At 45.1% G+C, this 21,475-nt stretch overlaps 1 protein-coding gene across 1 annotated transcript in view; it reads right to left on the reverse strand.

The window, feature by feature from the left end:
• Window positions 1-8,581: 8,581 nt before the first annotated feature.
• Window positions 8,582-21,475, reverse strand: part of CPN1 (carboxypeptidase N subunit 1) — a 39,196-nt gene continuing 26,302 nt past the window's right edge. The window contains exons 7-9 of the mRNA XM_025397186.1: window positions 20,429-20,528; window positions 14,818-14,936; window positions 8,582-8,847 (exon numbers count right to left, since the gene is read on the reverse strand). Coding sequence (XP_025252971.1) covers window positions 8,698-8,847; window positions 14,818-14,936; window positions 20,429-20,528 — 369 coding nt within the window. The 3' untranslated portion in view covers window positions 8,582-8,697. The remainder of the gene's footprint in view (window positions 8,848-14,817; window positions 14,937-20,428; window positions 20,529-21,475) is intronic.

Raw genomic sequence — 21,475 nt, forward strand, 5'->3', positions numbered from 1 at the left:
ATCAGTCAGAAACAGGACGTTGGACTTCTCTTAACCCACATCATAGGTTAAGAGAACACTTTTGTTTTTGTTTCCTTTCAGAATTCAATATGAAAGCTTAAAGCTGCCTTCTTACGTACTTTAAGCTCAGCCTAAAGGTTTTTTTGTACATAGTGAACTGTAACCAAAATGTGTAAACAGGCTGTAACCTTACTATTGTACCAATCTTTGAGTTTTGACCAATCAAAGGTGGCCAACTGTTCAAACTGTGTTCAAATAAGGCAAACATCAAACTATATCCAATCCAGCTGCTTCTGTACATCACTTCTGTTTTATGTACATCACTTTCCTTTTTCTGTCCATAAAATTTAGACCATACAACAGCGCCAGAGTCTCCCTGAACTTATTCTGGTTTGGGTGTTACCTGGTTCACAAATCATTCTTTGCTCAATTAAAAATTGTTAAATTTAATCTGTCTAAGGTGTTTTTTGTTTGTTTTGTTTTGTTTTTTTGAAATAACCGAAAATGTAGGTTTTTCTTTTTCTTTTCTTTTTCTTTGAGACTCAGTCTCGTTCTACGGCCCAGGCTGGAGTGCAGTGGCGCGATCTCGGCTCACTGCAGCCTCCGCCTCCCAGGTTCAAGCAATTCTCATGCCTCAGCTTCCCTAGTAGCTGGGATAACAGGCACGAGGCACCATACCTGGCTAATTTTCGTATTTTTAGTAGAGACAGGATTTCACCATGTTGGCCAGGCTGGTCTTGAACTCCTCACCTCATGATATGCCCGCCTCAGCCTCCCAGAGTGCTGGGATTACAGGCGTGAGCCACTGCACCTGGCCGAGGTTTTTCTTAATTAAGAAACCTTTTTTTTAATTGAGACGAGGTCTATGTTGCCTAGGTTGGTCTTGAACTTGTGAACTTATCCTGACTCAGCCTCCCAAAGCACTGGAATTACAGGTGTGAGCCACTACACTTGACCTGTCTAAGGTTTTTCTTTTAATAGATCACAATATCACACTGTGAATTCATTTCCTGGATCTTTAACAGAAATAAACTTGATTCCATTGTATTGAGACATTACCATTTTCGAAATTTTGCTTTGTATTCACTTGTGCCTTGTGTATTCCCGAAAGGCTAATCAGAAACTCAAAAGAATGCAACCATTTGTCTTTATCTACCTATTACCTGGAAGACCCCTCCCCACTTTGAGTTGTCCTACCTTTCCGGACCAAACCAATGTATATCTTACATATGTTGATTCATGTCTCATGTCTCCCTGAAAAATATAAAACCAAGCTGTGTCCTGACCACCTTGGCAAATGTCGTCAGGATCTCCTGAGGCTGTCATGGTCACATCCTTAACTGTGACAAGATAAACTTTCTAAATTGATTAAGACTTGTCTGACATACTCCTGGTTTACACATGCTATCTCATATTTACGGATTCCACCCGCTTGCATGGAAGGGGAATTATACAAGTGCAAGGGGCATTGAAAGACATGAGAATTCTGCATACCAGTTTCTAATTTAAAAAATAGATATGCAAAACTATTACCACCAGATAAAAGAAGAAAAAGAGTGAAAGAGGTCAGAAGGAGAAAAAATGTGAAAGTAATATTGGAGATTGTGCACTCAGTTCATATGTGTAATACGTTTCCTTATAATCTGAGTGTTGGGATATAAAGATACAAAGACAAGGCAGTCACAGCTTACTGGAGCGGAAACCCACCAGCAGGAACCTCCGTGGGAACCGGCACCAGGTCCAGAAGTCATCAGGTATCATGCTGTCTGAAAACTGCCAGTTCTCCTATCTCGTCAAGTGAGGGGGGTGGGAATTACTGTGTCATGAAATCCCCAACTTAGAAGGAAAAGTGCCAGGAAGAATAAGGAACTAATAAAGGTTGAATTTCTGTGTATGAAGTGTTTGTTTTTTTGTTGTTTTTTGAGATGGAGTCTTGCTCTGTCGCCCAGGCTGGAGTGCAGTGGTGCGATCTTGGTTCACTGCAACCTCTGTCTCCTGGGTTCAGGCGATTCTCCTGCCTCAGCCTCCTGAGTAGCTGAGATTATAGGCACATGCAACCACACCTGGCTTGAAGTTTTTTTGGTTTTTTTTTTTTTTTTTAAAGAGAGAGAGAGCGAAAGGACAGGGTGGGCTTGGTTCAGCCTCTTAGGAGAATGCCTCACTTCCAAACTCCTCTTTGCACCCCTAAGTCCTTGATGTCGCTGGCAGATAAGTGATAATCCTCTTAGGAAGTGTGGGGCGAGTGTTGGCCTCCCCACTCCTGACTCATTTATAAGGGCAGCACCTTTAATCCCCACAAACTCAGAGTGATGAAACCACATTTGCGAAATTATAACTGAAGAAATTCTGACAGTGAAAGAAATCAGACCTAACTGACTCCATCTTGCTTCTAACCTTTCAGCTGTCCTTGGTTGTTCCTGGGTGTAGGCTGAACTAACTTGAGGAAGGAATTCAGTTCATGGTTTGACTCTGTAACAAAATGGGTAATAGACCTTTCCTAAAAAGACCCCCTTCTTGCATGGGGACCAGTCTGCCTTTGCAGGACTAACAAACTGGCTACGAGATTAGAAATTACAGTTTAGGGGTCATGCAGCCTCTGGCTCCAAGAGCCTGAACCTCCCCAAATTGCTCCTGGGGATAAAATCACTATTGTAAAACCTAGTATCAGTGTCTGAGATATTTTGCAGACCCTGCACTCAATGGATCAGCAGACATCACCCAGACTGGTAATTCGGCCCAACCAGTTCTGCCATCGCATCCAGGAACAGAAGACATTAAGAAAACCTCATTTCAACCCCCTACGATTCCATTTCCAACCCGACCAATCAGCACTCCCCACTTCCCAAGACCTTACCCACCAAATTATCTTTGAAAATTCTGATCCCCAAGCTGGGCGCGGTGGCTCACACCTGTAATCCCAGCACTCTGGGAGGCCGAGGTGGGCAGATCACTTGAGGTCAGGAGTTCGAGAGCAGCCTGGCCAACACGGTGAAACCCCGTCTCTACTAAAAATACAAAAATTAGCTGGGCATGGTGGCGTGCACCTGTAATCCCAACTACTAGGGAGGCTGAGGCAGGAGACTTGCTTGAACCCGGGAAGCGGAGGTTGCAGTGAGCTGAGACTGCACCACTGTCACTCCAGCCTGGGGGACACAGCGAGACTCGGTTGCAAACAAAACAAAACAAACGATCAAAAAACTCTGATCCCCAAATGCTCAGGGAGACTGATTTGAATAATAATAAAACTCAGATCTCCTGCACAGCCTGCTCTGCCTGAATTATTCTTTCTCCATTGCAATTCCCCTATCTTGATAAATCGCCTCTGTCTAGGCAGCAGGCAAGATAAACTCATTGGGCCGTTACAGTGAGATAGATTTCTTCTTCTTTTCTTTTCATTTTTCTTTTCTTTTCTCTTCTTTCTTTTCTTTTCTTCTTTTCTTTTCCTTTCTTTTCTTTTTTTGATAGGGTCTCACATTGTTGCCCAGGCTGGAGTACAGTGATGCAATCATAGCTCACTGCAGCTTCCACCTCCCCAGCTCAAGCGATCCTCCTGCGTCAGCCTCCTGAGTAACTGGGACTACAGGTCCACACCACCACGCCCAGCTCATGTTTGCATTTTTTGTAGAGATAAGGTTTTGCCATGTTCCCCAGGCTGGTCTCAAACTCCTGCAATCCTCCTGCCTCAGCCTCCCAAAGTGCTTGGACTGCAGGTGTGAGTCACCATGCCTGGCCAGATATTTTTTTTTTTCAGATGAATAACTATGACTCAGAGAAGGTAAGTTATTTGCTCAAGGTCACACAGCCAATAAGGAACAGCACTAGAGTTAAAAACCCACGTCTGTCAGAGTCCAAAAGCTATGCCCTTCATTGGGGGTTCTTCCCCTTTAGGAAACACCACCTATCCAGGCTGGCATTCCGTGCAGAGGGTTTCCTCTTTAAAATAACTTTCTAGCTATAAAATAGAAAGGGCACCAGCCAGGAGAGGGCTGAGCCCAAAGTTGGAGGCCCTTCCTTCATGTTCTGTCAACCCTGCCCACTCTCCTCCTGTGAGTCCTGATCTCATGTCCTTTGTATGCAGTGAGAACTTTTCATGTGGTCACAGCCAGACACTGTATTTTCCATATAATACTTGGTCTGTATAATCGCCTCTGGCTTGAGTGCATTTTACTAAGAATGGTTTTTAGGGCTTGGTTTAAAAATTTGCATCTCCTTTAGTACTTCAAATCCTTAGGTGGCAGGCAGGGTGGGTCTGAATCAGACTGGGAGTCTAAAAGCAGCAGAGAAGCCCTGGGGAGCTGGCAGCAAGTGCTCTGGAGTTTCCTGGTGTTTCCCCAGCCCTGCTGCCTGCCTGGACTGAGGCCACCTTTTGTCCTGGCTTTCAGTCGTCTCCCCACTGACCTTTTAGCCTCAGTCTCCCCTCTGCCCCAGCCAGCTCTTCAGGCAGCAGCCGGGTCTCATTCTAAATTTGATTCTGCACTCCCCTCAGTAGAACCTTTCAATGGCTAGTTGTTTTTCTCAGGATAAAGTCCAAACTCTGTGCTGTGGCTCAAAGGTCCTTCATGATTTGGTCCCTCCCTACCCTACTGGCCTTGACTTCTGGCATCTCACTCAGCTGCCACCATGCTGAATTTCATGCAGCTCCCTTGAACAAGCTGCAAATCTTCCAAGAGCCTCAAGCTGTGCTGTCTCCTCAGCCTAACTATTGCTCTCCCATTTGCTTCCACCCGGCCAACGCCTCTTTATCTGACCTCATTATATCTCACCTTAGACTCTACTAGCTCTGGGATCCCTTTCCTGACCTTCCCAAGACTGGAGTAAGGCCCTTCCCACTGGCTTCTGTCCTTACCCCCAGAGTCAGTGGAATCACAGCAATTATTACAAGGCACAAGAATGATCTGTTTCCTTCCCAAGTAGCCTGTGGCTGCACTGAGATAATGAACTGTATCTTCTTCCCCTTTGTATTTTCTGAATTTATTGAGAGCAAGGACTCAAAATATGTTCCCTGCATGAATAAATGGAAGAATGAATAAAATTCTGTGGCTATGCCAGTGAAAGTATTGTGACATTTCACAAACATTAGCTCTGTCAGGTGACTTTGTGCCAAGGAACCTCAACACAAAGTAAGTGATATTCAGACAATCCGGAAAACTAAGCACATGCGGCAACCTCAGGTATAAAGTTTCACTAAATTGAAAAATGGAAACCCTCTCAAATAGCTGCCTCTTTATAACAACAAGAAAGGCACAAGGAACATGGGATTAAAATTAGGAAGAAATGAAAAATGGAAAGAAAGGATTAGCCTTTTAACCTGAGGAGTGAATTCCCTAAGTGGGAAAAGATACATTTTTCTTCTGTTTTCTTTTTGACCACAGACAGAGAGATTGCTCAGGTAACAGAAAAATGAATTATGTGTTAATCCTAACCCCGAATGGCCTCCAGAGGAGGGTGAGTTGTCACAGCTAGAGCATCTCTGTTTTCTGATGGGTACAGCTAGAGCACCTATTGTTTTCTGATGGGTATGGGAATACAGTCAGCTCTCCGTATCTGTGGGTTCCCATTCAACCAACCTTGGATCAAAACTATTTAAATAAATAAAATAATAATAATAATAATACAGACTGAGCACCATGGCTAATGCCTGTAATCTTAGCACTTTAGAAGGCAGAGGTGGGAGGATCACTTGAGCCCAGGAGTTTGAGACCCTCTCACTACAAAGAAATTTAAAAATTAGCCAGGTATGGTATCACGCGCCTGTGGTCCCAGCTACTTGGGAGGCTGAAGTGAGAGTTCTGCTTGAGTCTGGGAGGTTGAGGCTGCAGTGAGCCATGATTGCATTCCAGCCTGGGTGACAGAGTGAGGCTGTCAGAAAAACAAAAAATAAAATAACGCAACAATAAAAATAGTACAAAGTAAATACAATATAACAACTCTTTACATAGCATTTACATTGTATCAGGTATTATAAGTAATCTAAAGGTGACTTAAAAGTATATGGCTTTGGGAGGCCGAGACAGGCGGATCACAAGGTCAGGAGATCAAGACCATCCTGGCTAACACGGTGAAACCCCGTCTCTACTAAAAAATACAAAAAACTAGCCGGGCCAGGTGGCGGGGGCCTGTAGTCCCAGCTACACAGGAGGCTGAGGCAGGAGAATGGCGTAAACCCGGGAGGCGGAGCTTGCAGTGAGCTGAGATCGCGCCACTGCACTCCAGCCCGGGCGACAGAGCGAGACTCCGTCTCAAAAAAAAAAAAAAAAAAAGGGAGGATATACCTAGGCTAAATGCAAATACTATGCCATTTTATAAAAGGAACTTAAGCACTCTTGGATTTTGGTATCTGAGGGGGTCCTGGAACCAAGGGACCACCGTACAGTCATGTCACTTAACAATGTAGATGCATTCTGAGAAATGTATCCCTAAGTGATTTAATCATTGTGCAAACATCATAGCATGTACTTATACAAACCTAGGTGGTATAGCCTCCTACACACATAGGCAAAAAGGTAGAGCCTATTCCTCCTAGGCTACAAATCTGGACAGCATGTTACTATACTGAATGCTACAGGCGATTGTAACACAGTGGTAATTGTGTGGGTCATATTCTTTATTTTGGTGTTGTTTGTTTGTTTGTTTGTTTGTTTTTGAGATGGAGTCTCACTCTGTCACCCAGGCTGGAGTGCAGTAGTGCGATCTCGGCTCACTGCAACTCCACCTCCTGGGTTCAAGCGATTCTCCTGCCTCAGCCTCCCAGGTAGCTGGGATTACAGGCGTCTGCCACCACACCTGGCTAATTTTTTGTATTTTTAGTAGAGATGGGGTTCACCATGTTGGCCAGGCTGGTCTCGAACTTCTGACCTCAGGTAATCTACCCAGCTCGGCCTCCCAAAGTGCTGGGATTACAGGTGTGAGCCACCGTATTCGGCCTGTGTTACCTATTCTAAATCTAAACATATCTAATCTAAATCTAAACATATCTAAACATAGAAAAGGTATAGTAAAAACATGGTATTATAATCTTATGAGACCACCATTATACTGCCGTCCATTGTTAACCAAACATTATTATGTGGCACATGGCTGTAATTATTTAGTAGAGTTCAATTTCTCAGTGGTAAGAAAAGGGCTGTGTTAATTAGAGGTCCCGCGGGGAGGGGAGTAGATGAGGAAACTGGAGCCTGCCCTAACTGAGGCTGAGCTCTGAAATGAGGTGTATGGCAAAAAACCACTTCCCACAGGGGACTCTGGAACCCCCACATGCCCAGTGAGGCTTTGTAAACTTGTGTGCTGCAAGGTAGGTGATGAAAGACCCTTCAAAATCTTCAGTAACATCTACTTTGCTCAATAATGCTTTTAGTACAAACGGGTTCTTCCTGGGGAACTCAAAGAGGAGGAGAGTGCTATGTCGTGCCGGGGACAGAACCGGGACAGAGCCATGCCTCGGGGCAGCTGCACTATATTTCCATATCCAGCAAATGTTTTGAAAGATGCATATTTATTAAATGTCCATGTACGAAGAAGGGTAGCCATGTCACTGGGTATTTGCATGTCAAATTCTTTTCTTATTAAGATGCTATTGGCTATTGCTGAAATGATCCTCTGGGATTTCAGAAGAACTGGTCACCTAATTTTGCCACGGGAACAACATCGATGATGGATCACTTACTTCAGCATTTCAGTCATGGTTCAGAAATCTTCACTGAGCACTAAGTCTGTTGCAAACTCTGTGCTAAATTCTGGAGATGCAGCTGCCAACCAGCCAGAACCAGTCTCTGGATGCAGTGTAGACTGGCATGGAGCCTAAACCAGACTCTCAGTATGGAAAAACCTTACCAAACACCGCTAGATTTATGTACTACCACCTCAGCTTTCTTTTCTTTCTTTCTTTTTTTTGAGACAGAGTTTCACTCTTTTGCCCAGGCTGGAGTGAAGTGGCGTGATCTGAGCTCACTGCAACCTCCGCCCCCCAGGTTCAAGTGATTCTCCTGCCTCAGCTTCCTGAGTAGCTGGGATTACCGGCATGTGCCACCACATCCAGCTAATTTTTTGTATTTTTAGTAGAGACGAGGTTTCACCATGCTGGCCAAGCTGGTCCTGAACTCTTGACCTCAGGTGATCCACCCGCCTCGGCCTCCCAAAGTGCTAGGATTACAGATGTGAGCCACCACACCCGGCCACCACATCACCTTTCTTTTTTTTTTTTTTTTTTTTTTGAGACGGAGTCTCGCTCTGTCGCCCAGGCTGGAGTGTAGTGGCCGGATCTCAGCTCACTGCAAGCTCCGCCTCCCGGGTTCACGCCATTCTCCTGCCTTAGCCTCCCGAGTGGCTGGGACTACAGGCGCCCGCCACCTCGCCCGGCTAGTTTTTTTGTATTTTTTAGTAGAGATGGGGTTTCACCGTGTTAGCCAGGATGGTCTCGATCTCCTGACCTCGTGATCCACCCGTCTCGGCCTCCCAAAGTGCTGGGATTACAGGCTTGAGCCACCGCGCCCGGCCCACCACATCACCTTTCAATAGATCCTAATTCCTTTCATGATGACCTAGAGATGGTTTACCCCTGGAACAGACAGAGACCATTCTGAACTGTTCTGAATATGTTTGTATTTAAATACGTCCCAGTTAATAAAATAGAAAGAACGCTTTATCTGATCTGAGAGCAGGAGCAAAGCCTTTCTGAAGGGTTGCCTGGCACTGTGGGTTTCAGGCAGGGCCTCTCTGGAGCTGCCTCATTTCCATTCCTTTCTTTCTGGCTGCCTGGGGCTGCACTTTGCCTTTGACTCCGTGCCTTCTGCTGGGAGCTCTCCTCACAGGGCTTACTTGAGGGATGCTTCTTTTGAGGTGGAAGTGAACCTGGAAGGAAAAGAGCAGAAGCTAGGAGATCCATTTGGACCATCTTTTGCCATAGTTCTGGTTTCTGAGGGCTGGGTACTAGGGAGAATTATTATAGCAGTGACCCAGAGAAGCACTGGTGGTGTCATATAGACTTGCCTAATGTTCCCCCCAAATTGGTATGCAATCACTGGTGATAGATAGAGTATGATTGGATGAACTTAATATACATTGATTTTATATGTATTAGAAAAAAATGGGCTGGGTGTGGTGGCTCATGCCTGTAATTACAGCAATTTGGGAGGCTGAGGCGGTGTGGATCGCCTGAGGTCAGAAGTTCAAGACTACCCTGGCCAATATGGTGAAACCCTGTCTCTACTAAAAATACAAAGAAATTAGCCAAGCATGGTGGTGCACACCTATAATCCCAGCTACTCAGGAGGCTGAGGTGGTAGAATTGCTTGAACCCGGGAGGTGGAGGCTGCAGTGAGCTGAGATCTTGCCACTGCACTCCAGCCTGGGTGACAGTGAGACTCCATCTCAAAAAAAAAAAAAAAAAGAAAAAGGAAAAAAAATTAGGTTGGGCATGGTGGCTGTAATCCCTGCACTTTGGGAGACTGAGGTGGGCAGATCACTTGAGATCAGGAGTTAGAGACCAGCCTGGCCAACATGGTGAAACCCCACCTCTACTGAAAACACAAAAATTAGCTGGGCTGGTGGCGCACACCTACAGTTCCGGCTACTCGAGAGGCTGAGGCAGGAGAATTGCTTGAACTCGGGAGGCAGAGGTTGCAGAGAGCCGAGATCATGCCACTGCACTCCAGCTTGGGTGACAGAGTGAGACTCCATCTCAAAAAAAAAAAAAAAAAAAAGTAAAGACAAGAAAGAAAAATATATCTACACATTAAATCATGATTTCACCAATACTGCCACTTAGGACAAGAGCCATGACAGACAGTGCTGTAATAATCTTCTTTATGCTGCCTGGGTGACTCACAGGTGCCATGCTCAGGCATGCCGGTAAGTGTCACCGTGCTTCAGAACTAAACCTTCTGCCATACGTGTTTGACTTTATAGATAGTAGAGATGATAAACAGTGTTGGTATAGACTCTTTTATTTATTTTACTTTTTTTTTTTTTTAAATTTTAGAGATGGGGTCTTGTTATGATGTCCAGGCTGGACTCAAACTCCTGGGCTCAAGATCCTCCTGCCTCAGCCTCTCAGCCTCCTGAGTAGCTGGGACCACAGGCACATGCCACCACACCCTGCTTTGGATTCTTAAACTGGAAATTTCCATGTGTGTTAATGCATCCTTTTAAGCACTACATTGCAACTTTTCTGGCCACGGCACGCAGATGGAAAGATACTTTTCACTGACAAATGTGGGACATTCTGGGTGTGGAAGAGCCGTAGAACTATCCCAGGCTGAAGAGGAAGAGAGGGAGTGGCACAGTGTCCTAACCACACTCCCCTGGGGCAGGCCTGGGCTTTCCCGCCCTTGGAACAGCTTGAGCCCCTGAAGCCAGCTGGGAGTTAAAAAACATGCCCCTGACTGAGAGGCCTCTCTGTGGGGTTATTTCCTGCCCCTTCCGCAAAAATCCATAGCCAATTTTTCTGCTAGTTCCTCCAGGAGGGGAGGAGGGAATCAGAGCCAACGGTACTGTATTATTTATCAGTTCCTATTTAGTAACATAGGAATCTAGGACAGAAAAAACGAGAGAGAAGAGAGACAAGAAAATGAGGCAAGGACAGAAGAAAAGGAAAGGAGTGGTGACGTGTGGAAGGCCTTGGGGAAAAGCAAAGGGAACACTGGGCCCTGGAAGATATTTTATTTAATTTTATTTTTATTTTGAGATAAGGTCTTACTCTGTCATCCAGGCTGGAGTGCAATGGCGCAATCACAGCTCACTGCAGCCTCCATCTCCTGGGTTCAAGTGATCCTCCCACCTCAGCCTCCCAAGTAGCTGGCACTACATGTGCATGACACCATGCCCGGCTAACTTTTGTATTGTTTTGTAGAGACAGGATTTCACCATATTGCCCAGGCTGGTCTCAAACTCCTAGGCTCAAGTGATCTGCCAGCCTTGGCCTTCCAAAGTGCTGAGATTACAGGTGTGAGTCACCACACCCAACTGACACATTTTAAAGCTGGAAACCCTGTAGTAAACAATCTTTTTTTTTTTTTTTTTTTGAGACAGAGTCTTGCTCTGTCACCCAGGCTGGAGTGCAGTGGCAGTCTCAGCTCACTGCAAACTCCACCCCCTGGGTTCAAGCAATTCTCCTGCCTCAGCCTCCCAAGTAGCTGGGATTACAGGCGTGCTCTACCACACATGGCTAATTTTTGTACTTTGAGTAGAGACAGGGCTTTGCCATGTTGGCCAGGCTGGTCTCGAATTCCTGACCTCAAGTGATCCACCTGCCTCAGCCTCTCTAAGTGCTGGGATTACAGGTATGAGCCACCACGCCTGGGCATTCTTTTTTTCCTTTTTTCTTTCCCAGACAGATGGATATCTGCTTTAGACTGGGAAGGGAGATAGACTCCTTTGTGATCAATAAATGGATTTTCAGTTGTTATTGTGTCTGGAAATTGTATCCAAATGACAAACATCTTTTCTTCTCTGAGTATATTTGACATAATGATGGGTTATGTTAATTTATTTAAAGAATACGTGAAAAAGGGGGTAAAAACTCTTTGAAATTGAGTGTGTTACTCAAGAGGACGTGCAGTTGTTTGAATTTGGCGTTGGAGAGACTTGCTGGTAATGCAAAACTTATATATGTAGCTGCTTACCAGTCATTCAATTTTAGGATATAACAAGAAAAAAGGGAAAGAGGACCCCAGATCAGCTAATAGGCTACAATGAAAGATTTACTCTCTGTTTCCTGCAACAGTAATGGGAAGTAATTTACATTATTTAGGAGATGGGACTAGGGAAGTAGATGGAGGAAGAAACTATCTGGAAATTCCAGAGGAATTCTCAAAGCACTTAAAGCATAGTTATTTCCCCGGATCCTTGTGGTACATTAAGGAACTACAAACACAGGTTGTACACTTAGTATGAGTTCCAGTAACACATTGGCTAAGAAGGGAGCCAGAGAGCCTGATATAGGTTCGAATCCTGACTCCTACCACTTGTTATGTGATACTACCCAAGTTTCTTTTATCTTCTGTAAGCCATAAATGGGGATACTTACATCTGTCTCACAGGGTTGTTGTGAAGGTTAAATGAGATAATGCTGGAAAGCTCTCATATCATGTCATACATAGTACTTATTCAGTAAATAGTAAAAGACAAGCTTGACTTGACTGCATCATGTTAATAGGGAAAGGCGGTGGGAGGGTCTAGCAAGCTCTAGGGTTGTGTACAGAAGGAGCGAGGCGGCCCTAGGAAAGGCTGACTTTTGAGAAATGAGATCTGTAGATGGCCGTTAAATAGGACTGCCTCATTACTTTGTCCTCGTTTGAGAAATCTGAGGATTAGTGTCCACGATCTCTGAGCTCCGTTAGCTCTGAGATCTTAGTACAACTAAAACTGAAAAGATCCAGGCTGTAAAATCAAAGAAGTTCTTTGCTTCTCTTCCTATCCGTAAAAGAAAGCCCTGGAGAGTTGAATCTTGAAGAGTAGCTACCGGCTCTTTGCGGCCTTGAGTGGAAAGCAAGATCAGGGCCCACGGAGCACCAGAAGGTATGATAGAGCGCCCTCTGGTGGCAGTCCTTACCAGTGGCACAGAAGAATGCAAGCCCGCTGCCTTTCTCTGTAAAAACTGGTCTTAAAGAAATTAACCGATTTAGGCCGCGCACAGTCTAGGCCGTGGGAGCACAGTGGCTCATGCCTGTAATCCCACTGCTTTGGAAGTCTGAGGTGCGAGGATCTCTTGAGCCCAGGAGTTCAAGGCTGCAGTGAGCCATGACTACCACTGGACTCCAGCCTGGGCTACACAAAGAACCCCGTCCCTACAAAAAATAACAAAAATTAGGCCGGGTGCGGTGGCTCATGCCTATAATCTCAGCACTTTGGGAGGCTGAGGAGGGTGGACCACCTGAGGTCAGGAGTTCAAGATCAGCCTGCCCAACAAGGTGAAAACCCATCTCTACTAAAAATACAAAAATTAGCTGGACGTGGTGGCACATGCCTGTAATCCCAGCTACTCGGGAGGCTGAGGCAGGATAATCGCTTGAACCCAGGAGGCAGAGGTTGCAGTGAGCCGAGTTTGAGCCACTGCACTCCAGCCTGGGTGACAGAGCGAGACTCGATCTCGAAAAAAAAAAAAAAAAAAATAGCTGGGCATAGTGGCATGTGCCTGTAGTCCCAGCTATCAGGAAGATGAAGCAGAAGATCTCTTGAGTCTGAGGCTGTAGTGAGCCATAATCATGCCAGTGCACAACCTGAGAGACAGAGTCACTCCCTGTCTCTATGAAAGAAGAAAAAGAAGAGGAGGAAGAGGAGGAGGAGGAGGAGGACATATTTGACCTATCTTGTTTGACTGTAGGTCATAAGACCCTACCTTATTTGACTGTAGGTCAAGGAGAAGGAGAAGGAGAAGGAGGAGGAGGAGGAGGAGGAGGAAGAAGAGGAGGAGGACATATCTGACCTACCTTGTTTGACTGTAGGTCATAAGACCCTCTTTTCAGAGAGGGTACCGACTCACACCCAGAAGGAAGAAATACATGGTCAGAGAGCCCAGAAGAGTCTGGACAGACAGGCCTTGCTGGATTTCTTCACTCAGTGCATAGCATTAGCTGATACTTTTTGTCCAATTGCATTTATACCTAGCTGTACCTACTTTGTTGAACCTATGTATAAAAGTGGACAATTTCCCCTGTATCTTTGGGCCTTCGTTCTGAAGGCTCCTGTGTATGCACATTAAACAAATTGGTATGCTCCCCTCCACCAAAAAAAAAAACAAAAAAAAAACAACAAAAAAAACACACACAGGCCAGGCGCGGTGGCTCAGGCCTATAATCCCAGCCCTTTGGGAGGCCGAGGTGGGCAGATCACCTGAGGTCGCAAGTTTGAGACCAGCCTGACCAACATGGAGAAACCCCATTTCTACTAAAAAAAAAATACAAAAATTAGCTGGGCGTGGTAGCACATGCCTGTAATCCCTGCTACTCAGGAGGCTGAGGCAGGAGAATCACTTGAACCTGGGAGGCAGAGGTTGCAGTGAGCCGAGATCATGCCCCCATTGCACTCCAGCCTGGGCAACAAGAGCAAAACCTTGTCTCAAAAAATAAATAAATAAATAAAATAAAAATAAATTGGTATGGCTTTTCTCCAATTAATCTGTCTTTTGAGAGTTGATTTGGTCCTTGCATTCTAAAGGCTTTATGTGCATGTTCTCATTTCAGCCTCTTGTGAAGGAGGCACTATCATCACCAATTTACTGAGAAAGAAACTGAGAACAAGAGAGATTAGGTAATTTGTCCAAGGTCTGTGGGCAAATGAGCTGAATTTAGAACTAGGCAGTGCTTTGAATCACTATGCTATGTGAGACAGAAGAGGAAAAGCCAAAAGGAAGTGAGGAAGGATATAATAGGAGAGTGACACAACAAAAATTAGGATGTGCGAGCAATTAATTTTTTAAAAACCGTAAAAGAAAGCTGGGCAAAGATGACAGCTGTACAATCACCGAAGATTTTGTAAGGGCCAAGGGTGGTGGCTCATGCCTGTAATCTCAGCACTTTGGGAGGCTGAGGCAGGCAGATCACTTGAGCCCAGGAGTTCAAGACCAGCCTGGGTAACATGATGAAATTCTTTTTCTACAAAAAGTAGAAAAAGTAGGCGGGCATGGTGGTGTGCGCCTAAACTCACTCCCAGCTACTTGGGAGGCTGAGACGGCAGGACTGCTTCAGCCTGGGAGATCGAGGCTGCAGTGAACCACGATGGTACCACTGCACTCCAGCCTGGGTGACAGAGCGGGACACTGTCCTCCAAAATAGACTGTATAAGTGATCTTTATAGTGCACCATCAAGCTCAGCCTAACTCACCAATGTTGGTTCCGCAGGACCCACGGTCACAGTCACTGTCTCTGGGTCAAACCCAGGTGCTATGGCACTAACAGTGTAGGTACCTGGAAGCAGCAGCCGGAAGTAATCACCATGGTCACCTGAAAGTCACAAGGATATAACTCAGTCCGCTGATTAAAAACCTGTCCCAAATAAGCTGGGGTTTTTAACTGACTACAAGCTTGGCTTTTTTTTTTTTTTTAATTATTATTATTAAATTTAACAAAGTTTAATTGATGAAGGAAAAAGCAATTTGCAAATTGGGCCCTCAGAATCACAGCAAATTCAGAGAGTAATCTCTGCACAGTTGGAGAGACTTTAAGAATAGAAGAAGGAAAGTAAAATACAAAAAAACCAGAAATGAGGTACAGAAACAGCCAGATTGGTTACAGCTTCGTGTTTGCCTTATTTGGACCTGGTCTGGATAGTTAGCTTTTCTTTTTTTTGAGACGGTGTCTCGCTCTGTCACCCAGGCTGGAGTGTAGTGGCATGATGTGAGCTCACTACAACCTCTGCCTCTCAGGTTCAAGCAATTCTCCTGTCTTAGCCTCCCAAGTAGCTGGGATTACAGGCGCGTGCCACCATGCTCAGCCAATTTTTGTGTTTTTAGTAGAGACGGGGGTTTCACCCTGTTGGCCAGGCTAATATCGAACTCCTGACCTCAGGTGATTTGCTTGTCTCAGCCTCCCAGTGCTGGGATCACAGGCGTGAGCCACTGAGCCCACTGGCTTTTTTTTTTTTTTTGAGATGGAGTCTCACTCTGTCACTCTGTTGCCCAGGCTGGAATGCAGTGGTGTGATCTCAGCTCACTGCAACCTCCACCTCCTGGGTTCAAGCCATTCTCCTGCCTCAGCCTCCCAAGTAGCTGGGATTACAGGCATGCACCACCACACCCAGCTAATTTTTATACTTTTAGTAGAGACAGGGTTTCACCATGTTGGCCAGGCGGCTCTCGAACTCCTGGCCTCAGGTGATTGACCAGCCTTGGCCTCCCAATGTGCTGGGATTACAGGCATGAGCCACTGAGCCCAGCCATCTTTTCTTTTTTAAAATGAATAAACAAAGTCTGGTTCTCACTATGTTGCCCAAGTTGGTCTCAAACTCCTGGGCTCAAGTGATCCTTCCGCCTCAACCTCCCAAAGTGCTGTGATTACAGGCATGAGCCACCGCACCTAGCCTATTAAGCTTTTCTTAATAGCATGAAACTAGCGAAGATTTAAATCATTTGTGGGCTATCTTAATAGGAGTATGGCCTCAGCTCCTAGGAAGCAGGAGTTTTACTGTGCTCTACACTGAACGTGTTAAATGTAATTCCAGACCCTGTAGTTTAATACAAACTCACCTCCAGTAAAGCATCACTAGGAGAGAGGAAAGGGTGAAAGGTCTGTGAATGTTTTGCCTAATAAAGAAACTCCATGAGCCCACAGTTTTGATATTTGAAAGGCCACTGTGAAGAAATGATGTCTATCTAAAGAAATAAGAATGAGAAGTATGGGTTTAAGTTGCAGGGAGGCAGATTTTGCTAGACAGAAATAAAACCTGTTGAGGCCAGGTGTGGTGGCTCATGCCTGTAATCCCAGCGCTTTGGGAGGCCCAGGTGGGTGGATCACCTAAGGTCAGGAGTTTGAGAACAGCCTGGCCAACATGGTGAAACCCCCGTCTCTACTAAAAATACAAAAATTAGCCAGACGTGGTGGCACATGCCTGTAGTCCCAGCTAGTTGGGATGCTGAGGCAGGATAATTGCTGAAAGGTGGGAGGTGGAGGCTGCAGTGAGCTGAGATCACGCCATTGCACTCAAGCCTCGGTGACAGAGCAAGATTCTGTCTCAAATAAATAAATAAAAGAAACAAACCTGTTGAGAGAAACAGAGCTACATAAAAAGGAATGGACTGCTTTGTGAAATTGTGAGCACACAAGCACGGACTAGATCAGAAGCCTGGAAAGGCTACGCAGATGTACAGTGCAAAATCTGCACCACTGAACATGCCAGCCCTGGGTTGGATAAAAAGCTGCTGGCGGTGTTGTATGGGTGTAATCTTATATTCAATGGGAAGGCTGGACTACATGACCAGTAAAGATACAATTTTGAGAGTCCTATCTCTTTTTCTGAGATAAGGTCTCACTCTGTTGCCCAGGCTAGAGTGCAGTGGTGCTATCATAGCTCGCTGCAACCTTGAACTCCCGGACTCAAGCAATTTTCCTGCCTCAGTCTTTTGAATAGCTAGGACTATAGGCACACACCACTGTGCCTGGTTAATTTTATTACTTTTATTTTTTGTAGAGATGTGGTCTTGCTATGTTGACCAGCATGGTCTTGAACTCTTGACCTCAAGCAAACCTCCCAGCTCAGCCTCCCAAAGTGCTGGGATTACAGGCATGTGCCATTGTGCCCAGTGAGAATCCTATTTTTAATATTGCTTTTATTGGGCTGGTTGCAGTGGCTCGTATCACTGTGTTCCGGCCTGGGTGACAGAGCAAGACTGTCTCAAAAAACAAAAAAATTTCTTTTATCACCTTCAAAAAGTATGGCAAGGGAAAAAATAAAATTCAAAAGAAACCTGTTTTTCCATAACAGGGAAAGAGCATTTTGGCTAATGACTTTCCATTCCTTTAGATTCAATTATGACAGTGACTTTAAAATTCATTTTTTTTAAGTATATAGCAATGCATATTTGAAATAACAAATACGATAAACATTGAGACAAACAATAATGAGGAAGTCTTTTTCTGCCCCCTATTAAATGCCCGGAATTTACTTTAAAATACTTCAGCAAAGTACACATGTTGGATAGTTGAAATGACACCCCAGGGATTGTCGTTTTCTTAATTGGGGACTTGCATCCTGAAGTGGTGAGCGAGTGTCGTATCAGAAAGGCCCCATTCCAGATGCAGCTCCTATGAGGGCTTCAGCTAGCTTTCTCTCTCCTCAACACTAGATGCTTTGCTAAGTAACATAACGAATGTTTACAATGAGTTTTTTCACTGGTGAAATGATTAATTTTTTTTTTTTTTTTTGAGATGGAGTCTTGCTCTGTCACCCAGGCTAGAGTACAGTGGCTCAATCTTGGCTCACTGCAACCTCCACCTCCTGGGTTCAAGTGATTCTCCTGCCTCAGCCTCCTGCGTATGTGGGACTACAGTTGCCTACCACCATGCCTGGCTAATTTTTTGTATTTTTAGTAGTGACGGGGTTTCACCACGTTGGCCAGGCTGGTCTTGAACTCCTGACCTTAGGTGATCCACTCGCCTTGGCCTCCCAAAGTGTTGGGATTACAGGCATGAGCCACTGTGCCCAGCCTAATAATTTGTTAATTAACACAATGGCAGGTAAAAGTGGCACTTATTGGAAAAATCAGTGGTGTTTAATATGTTTTGTTTTTGTTGTCGTTTTGAAATAGAGTCTCACTCTGCCCAGGCTGGAGTCCAGTGGCATGATCTCGGCTAACTGCAACCTCCACCTCCTGGGTTCAAGTGATTCTCCTGCCTCAGCCTCCCAAGTAGCTGGGACTACAGGCACACGCCACTATACATGGCTAATTTTTTGTATTTTAGTAGAGATGGGGTTTCACTGTGTTGCCTAGGCTTGTTGTAAACTCCTGAGCTCAGGCAATCCACCCGCCTCGGCCTCCCAAAGTGCTGGGATTACAGGCGTGAGCCACCGCACCTGGCCACACCTAGCTAATTTTGCAGTTTTAGTAGAGACAGGGGTTTCACCATGTTGGCCAGGCTGGTCTTGAACTCCTGACCTCAAGTGTTCCTCTCACCTGGGCCTCCCAAAGTGTTGGGATTACAGGCGTGAGCCACTGTGCCCAGCAATATATGTTGATTGGCTAGACTGTTTTAGAGACATTCCCAGACTTGCTTGGACAGAGCATAAGAATCTAGCAAAAGCCAGGTGTGCCCTTCTGGAATCCCAGCACTTTGGAAGGCTGAGGCAGGCAGATCACTTGAGCTCAGGAATTTGAGACCAGCCTGGACAACAGGGCAAAACTCTGTCTCTGTAAAAAAAATAAAAAACAAAAAAATTAGCTGAGCATGGTGGCATGCATTTGTAGTTCCAGCTACTTGGGAGCCTGGAAGGTCAAGGCTGCAGTGAGCTCTGATTGCACCACTGCACTGCAGCCCAGGCAATAGAGTGAGACCCTGTAATCCAGCTATTTGGGAGGCTGAGGCAGAAGAATTGCTTGAGTTTGAGACCAGCTTGGGCAACATAGTGAGACCCCATCACTTTGCTTGAAAGAATCTAGCAAGCCCTGAAGAAGACTGTGCTTATAAGAATGATTCCTACGATTCAGAAACATTTCTGTAAAAAACAGAAAAAGAAAAAACAAATAAAAAGGATGATTCCTGAGTTTGGATTCCTAAACAGTCCTGTGTCCAGACTCTGGTTGTCTGATACTTCACTGTGAGGCTACAGGATTCTGCCTTTAGACAATACTTTTGCCTTGAATGAACTTTTCATGTAAGATGCATTGAGATCACTTTAAAGAACAGAAAGCTGAGAGTTCATCCAGCTTAAACAGATTGTAGGAACTGTGAAATGGCTGCTAGGTAATAAATGTTAGTGTAGTAAAATTCAGGTGAGACTTGCTAGTATTAAGGTTGTGCGGAGGGCTGGGTGTAGTGGCTCACACCTGTAACCCCAGTACTTTGGGAGGCTTTTGAGCCCAGGAGCTCGAAACCAGCCTGGGCAACATGGTGAAACCCCATCTCTACAAAAAACACAAAAAATTAGTCAGGCATGGTGTTGCATGCTTGTAGTCCCAGCCATTTTGGAGGCTGAGGTAGGAGGATGGCTTGAGCTTAGGAGGCAGAGGTTGCAGTGAGATCACACCACTGCCCTCCAGCCTGGATGGCAGAATGAGACTCCTTTTCAAAAAAAGAAAAAAAGGTGGGGAGTTAGGCAAATCTCATCTACCTGTAACCAATACCGTTGGTAGCTACTGTTATGCATTAAAAGCAAAATAAAACAAAAAATCCTACAAATTGTGCATGATCAAGCTGGGCTGAGTCAGCTTACAACACCAGTCTGCTGTGACATAATTCTGTGCTCTTCTAGGAGATTCCAGGTAGCTCTAAGATCCGTCTCCACCATCAATCTTGCCCCACAGTAAGCCTATGATGGAAAGAATCTTGCTAACTTTCCCATTGGAGGTGTAGAGAAACGCCAAGTCAGCCACAAGGATAACTATCCGTTTTACAGCCTCTTTCTACCCAATTTCACACCAGTATGTGAGCTATTAACAGGCTTAAGCCCAGAAAATACCCCTAACAAAATTGTATGTGGTAGCCACTCCTGAATGCTGAGGAGAAGTTACATTTACATCAGTCTTTCCTGGTCCTGACCTCTCAGGGATTGCTTGCATCAGAAGCAAAAGATTTTCCATTAAAACATCTTGGTTGTTTGATTCAGCCTCTTAATTTACTGTCTCCATTTTCATTGCCCTTCTTTCCTCCATCCCCCCACCCCTACTCCCAGCATCCTTGACGCCCCTGCTAGTTTCACTGGCTTACAAACTGGCCCGTTGATTATGCTGAAGAAGATGCGGGAGTGAACGCTTCCTTCCTCCCCCTAAGCAGTGACCACCTACCTGAAGTGACATCATGGTTAATCCCACTGACAGAAATGACAGCATTGGCGAGATTATTATAATTCTCATCATGCACCATTCCCTTGATGCCCTGGTGAACCTGCAGGAACAAGTATATAGTTATGATCATAAAACATTTGTACGGTGTTTTAGAGTCTCAAAGCCCTTTCTCGTATGTTTTTGCATTTTATCTTCACAAAGATGATGGTAATAGTCCCTTAACTGGTCTCTTTGCCTCTCTCCCTGCCCCAATTAATCTCTTCACAATTAGAGTGGTCAGAGTGATCCTGTTAAAGCCTAACTCAAATCATGTCACTATCCTACTCAAAACCTAACTCACTCTGAGCAAAAGCTAAAGTTCTTGTGATGGTCCGTCTGTCAAGCTACCTGTTAGCTCTCTGATCCCATCTCCAACCACCTTTTCTCTCCCTTACTTCTGAGATCAATCCAGCCACACTGGTGTCCTGGCTTTCTTTTCTTTTTCTTTTTTTTTAAATTTTTTTATTTCCTATGACAGACTGTGATAAAATAAAGTTTACCATTTTAAGTGTATAGTTCAGTGTTATTAAATACATTTAGCTAGGCTGAGGACAGGAGAACTGTTTTAACCCAGGAGGTGGAGGTTGCAGTAGGCTTAGATCGCACCACTGCACTCCAGTCTGGGTGACAGAGCGAGACTCTGTCTAAAACAAAAAAAGGCCGGGCGCGGTGGCTCAAGCCTGTAATCCCAGCACTTTGGGAGGCCGACACGGGCGGATCACGAGGTCAGGAGATCGAGACCATCCTGGCTAACATGGTGAAACCCCGTCTCTACTAAAAAATACAAAAAACTTGCCGGGCGAGGTGGCAGGCACCTGTAGTCCCAGCTACTTGGGAGGCTGAGGCAGGAGAATGGCATGAACCCAGGAGGCGGAGCTTGCAGTGAGCTGAGATCCGGCCACTGTACTCCAGCCTGGGTGACAGAGCGAGACTCTGTCTCAAAAAAAAATTAAAAAATAAATAAATAAATAAAAAATAAAAAAATAAAACCCATTTGTAATGTTGTGC

Source organism: Theropithecus gelada, chromosome 9 (genome assembly GCF_003255815.1).
Source record: "Theropithecus gelada isolate Dixy chromosome 9, Tgel_1.0, whole genome shotgun sequence".
Lineage (NCBI taxonomy): Eukaryota > Metazoa > Chordata > Mammalia > Primates > Cercopithecidae > Theropithecus > Theropithecus gelada.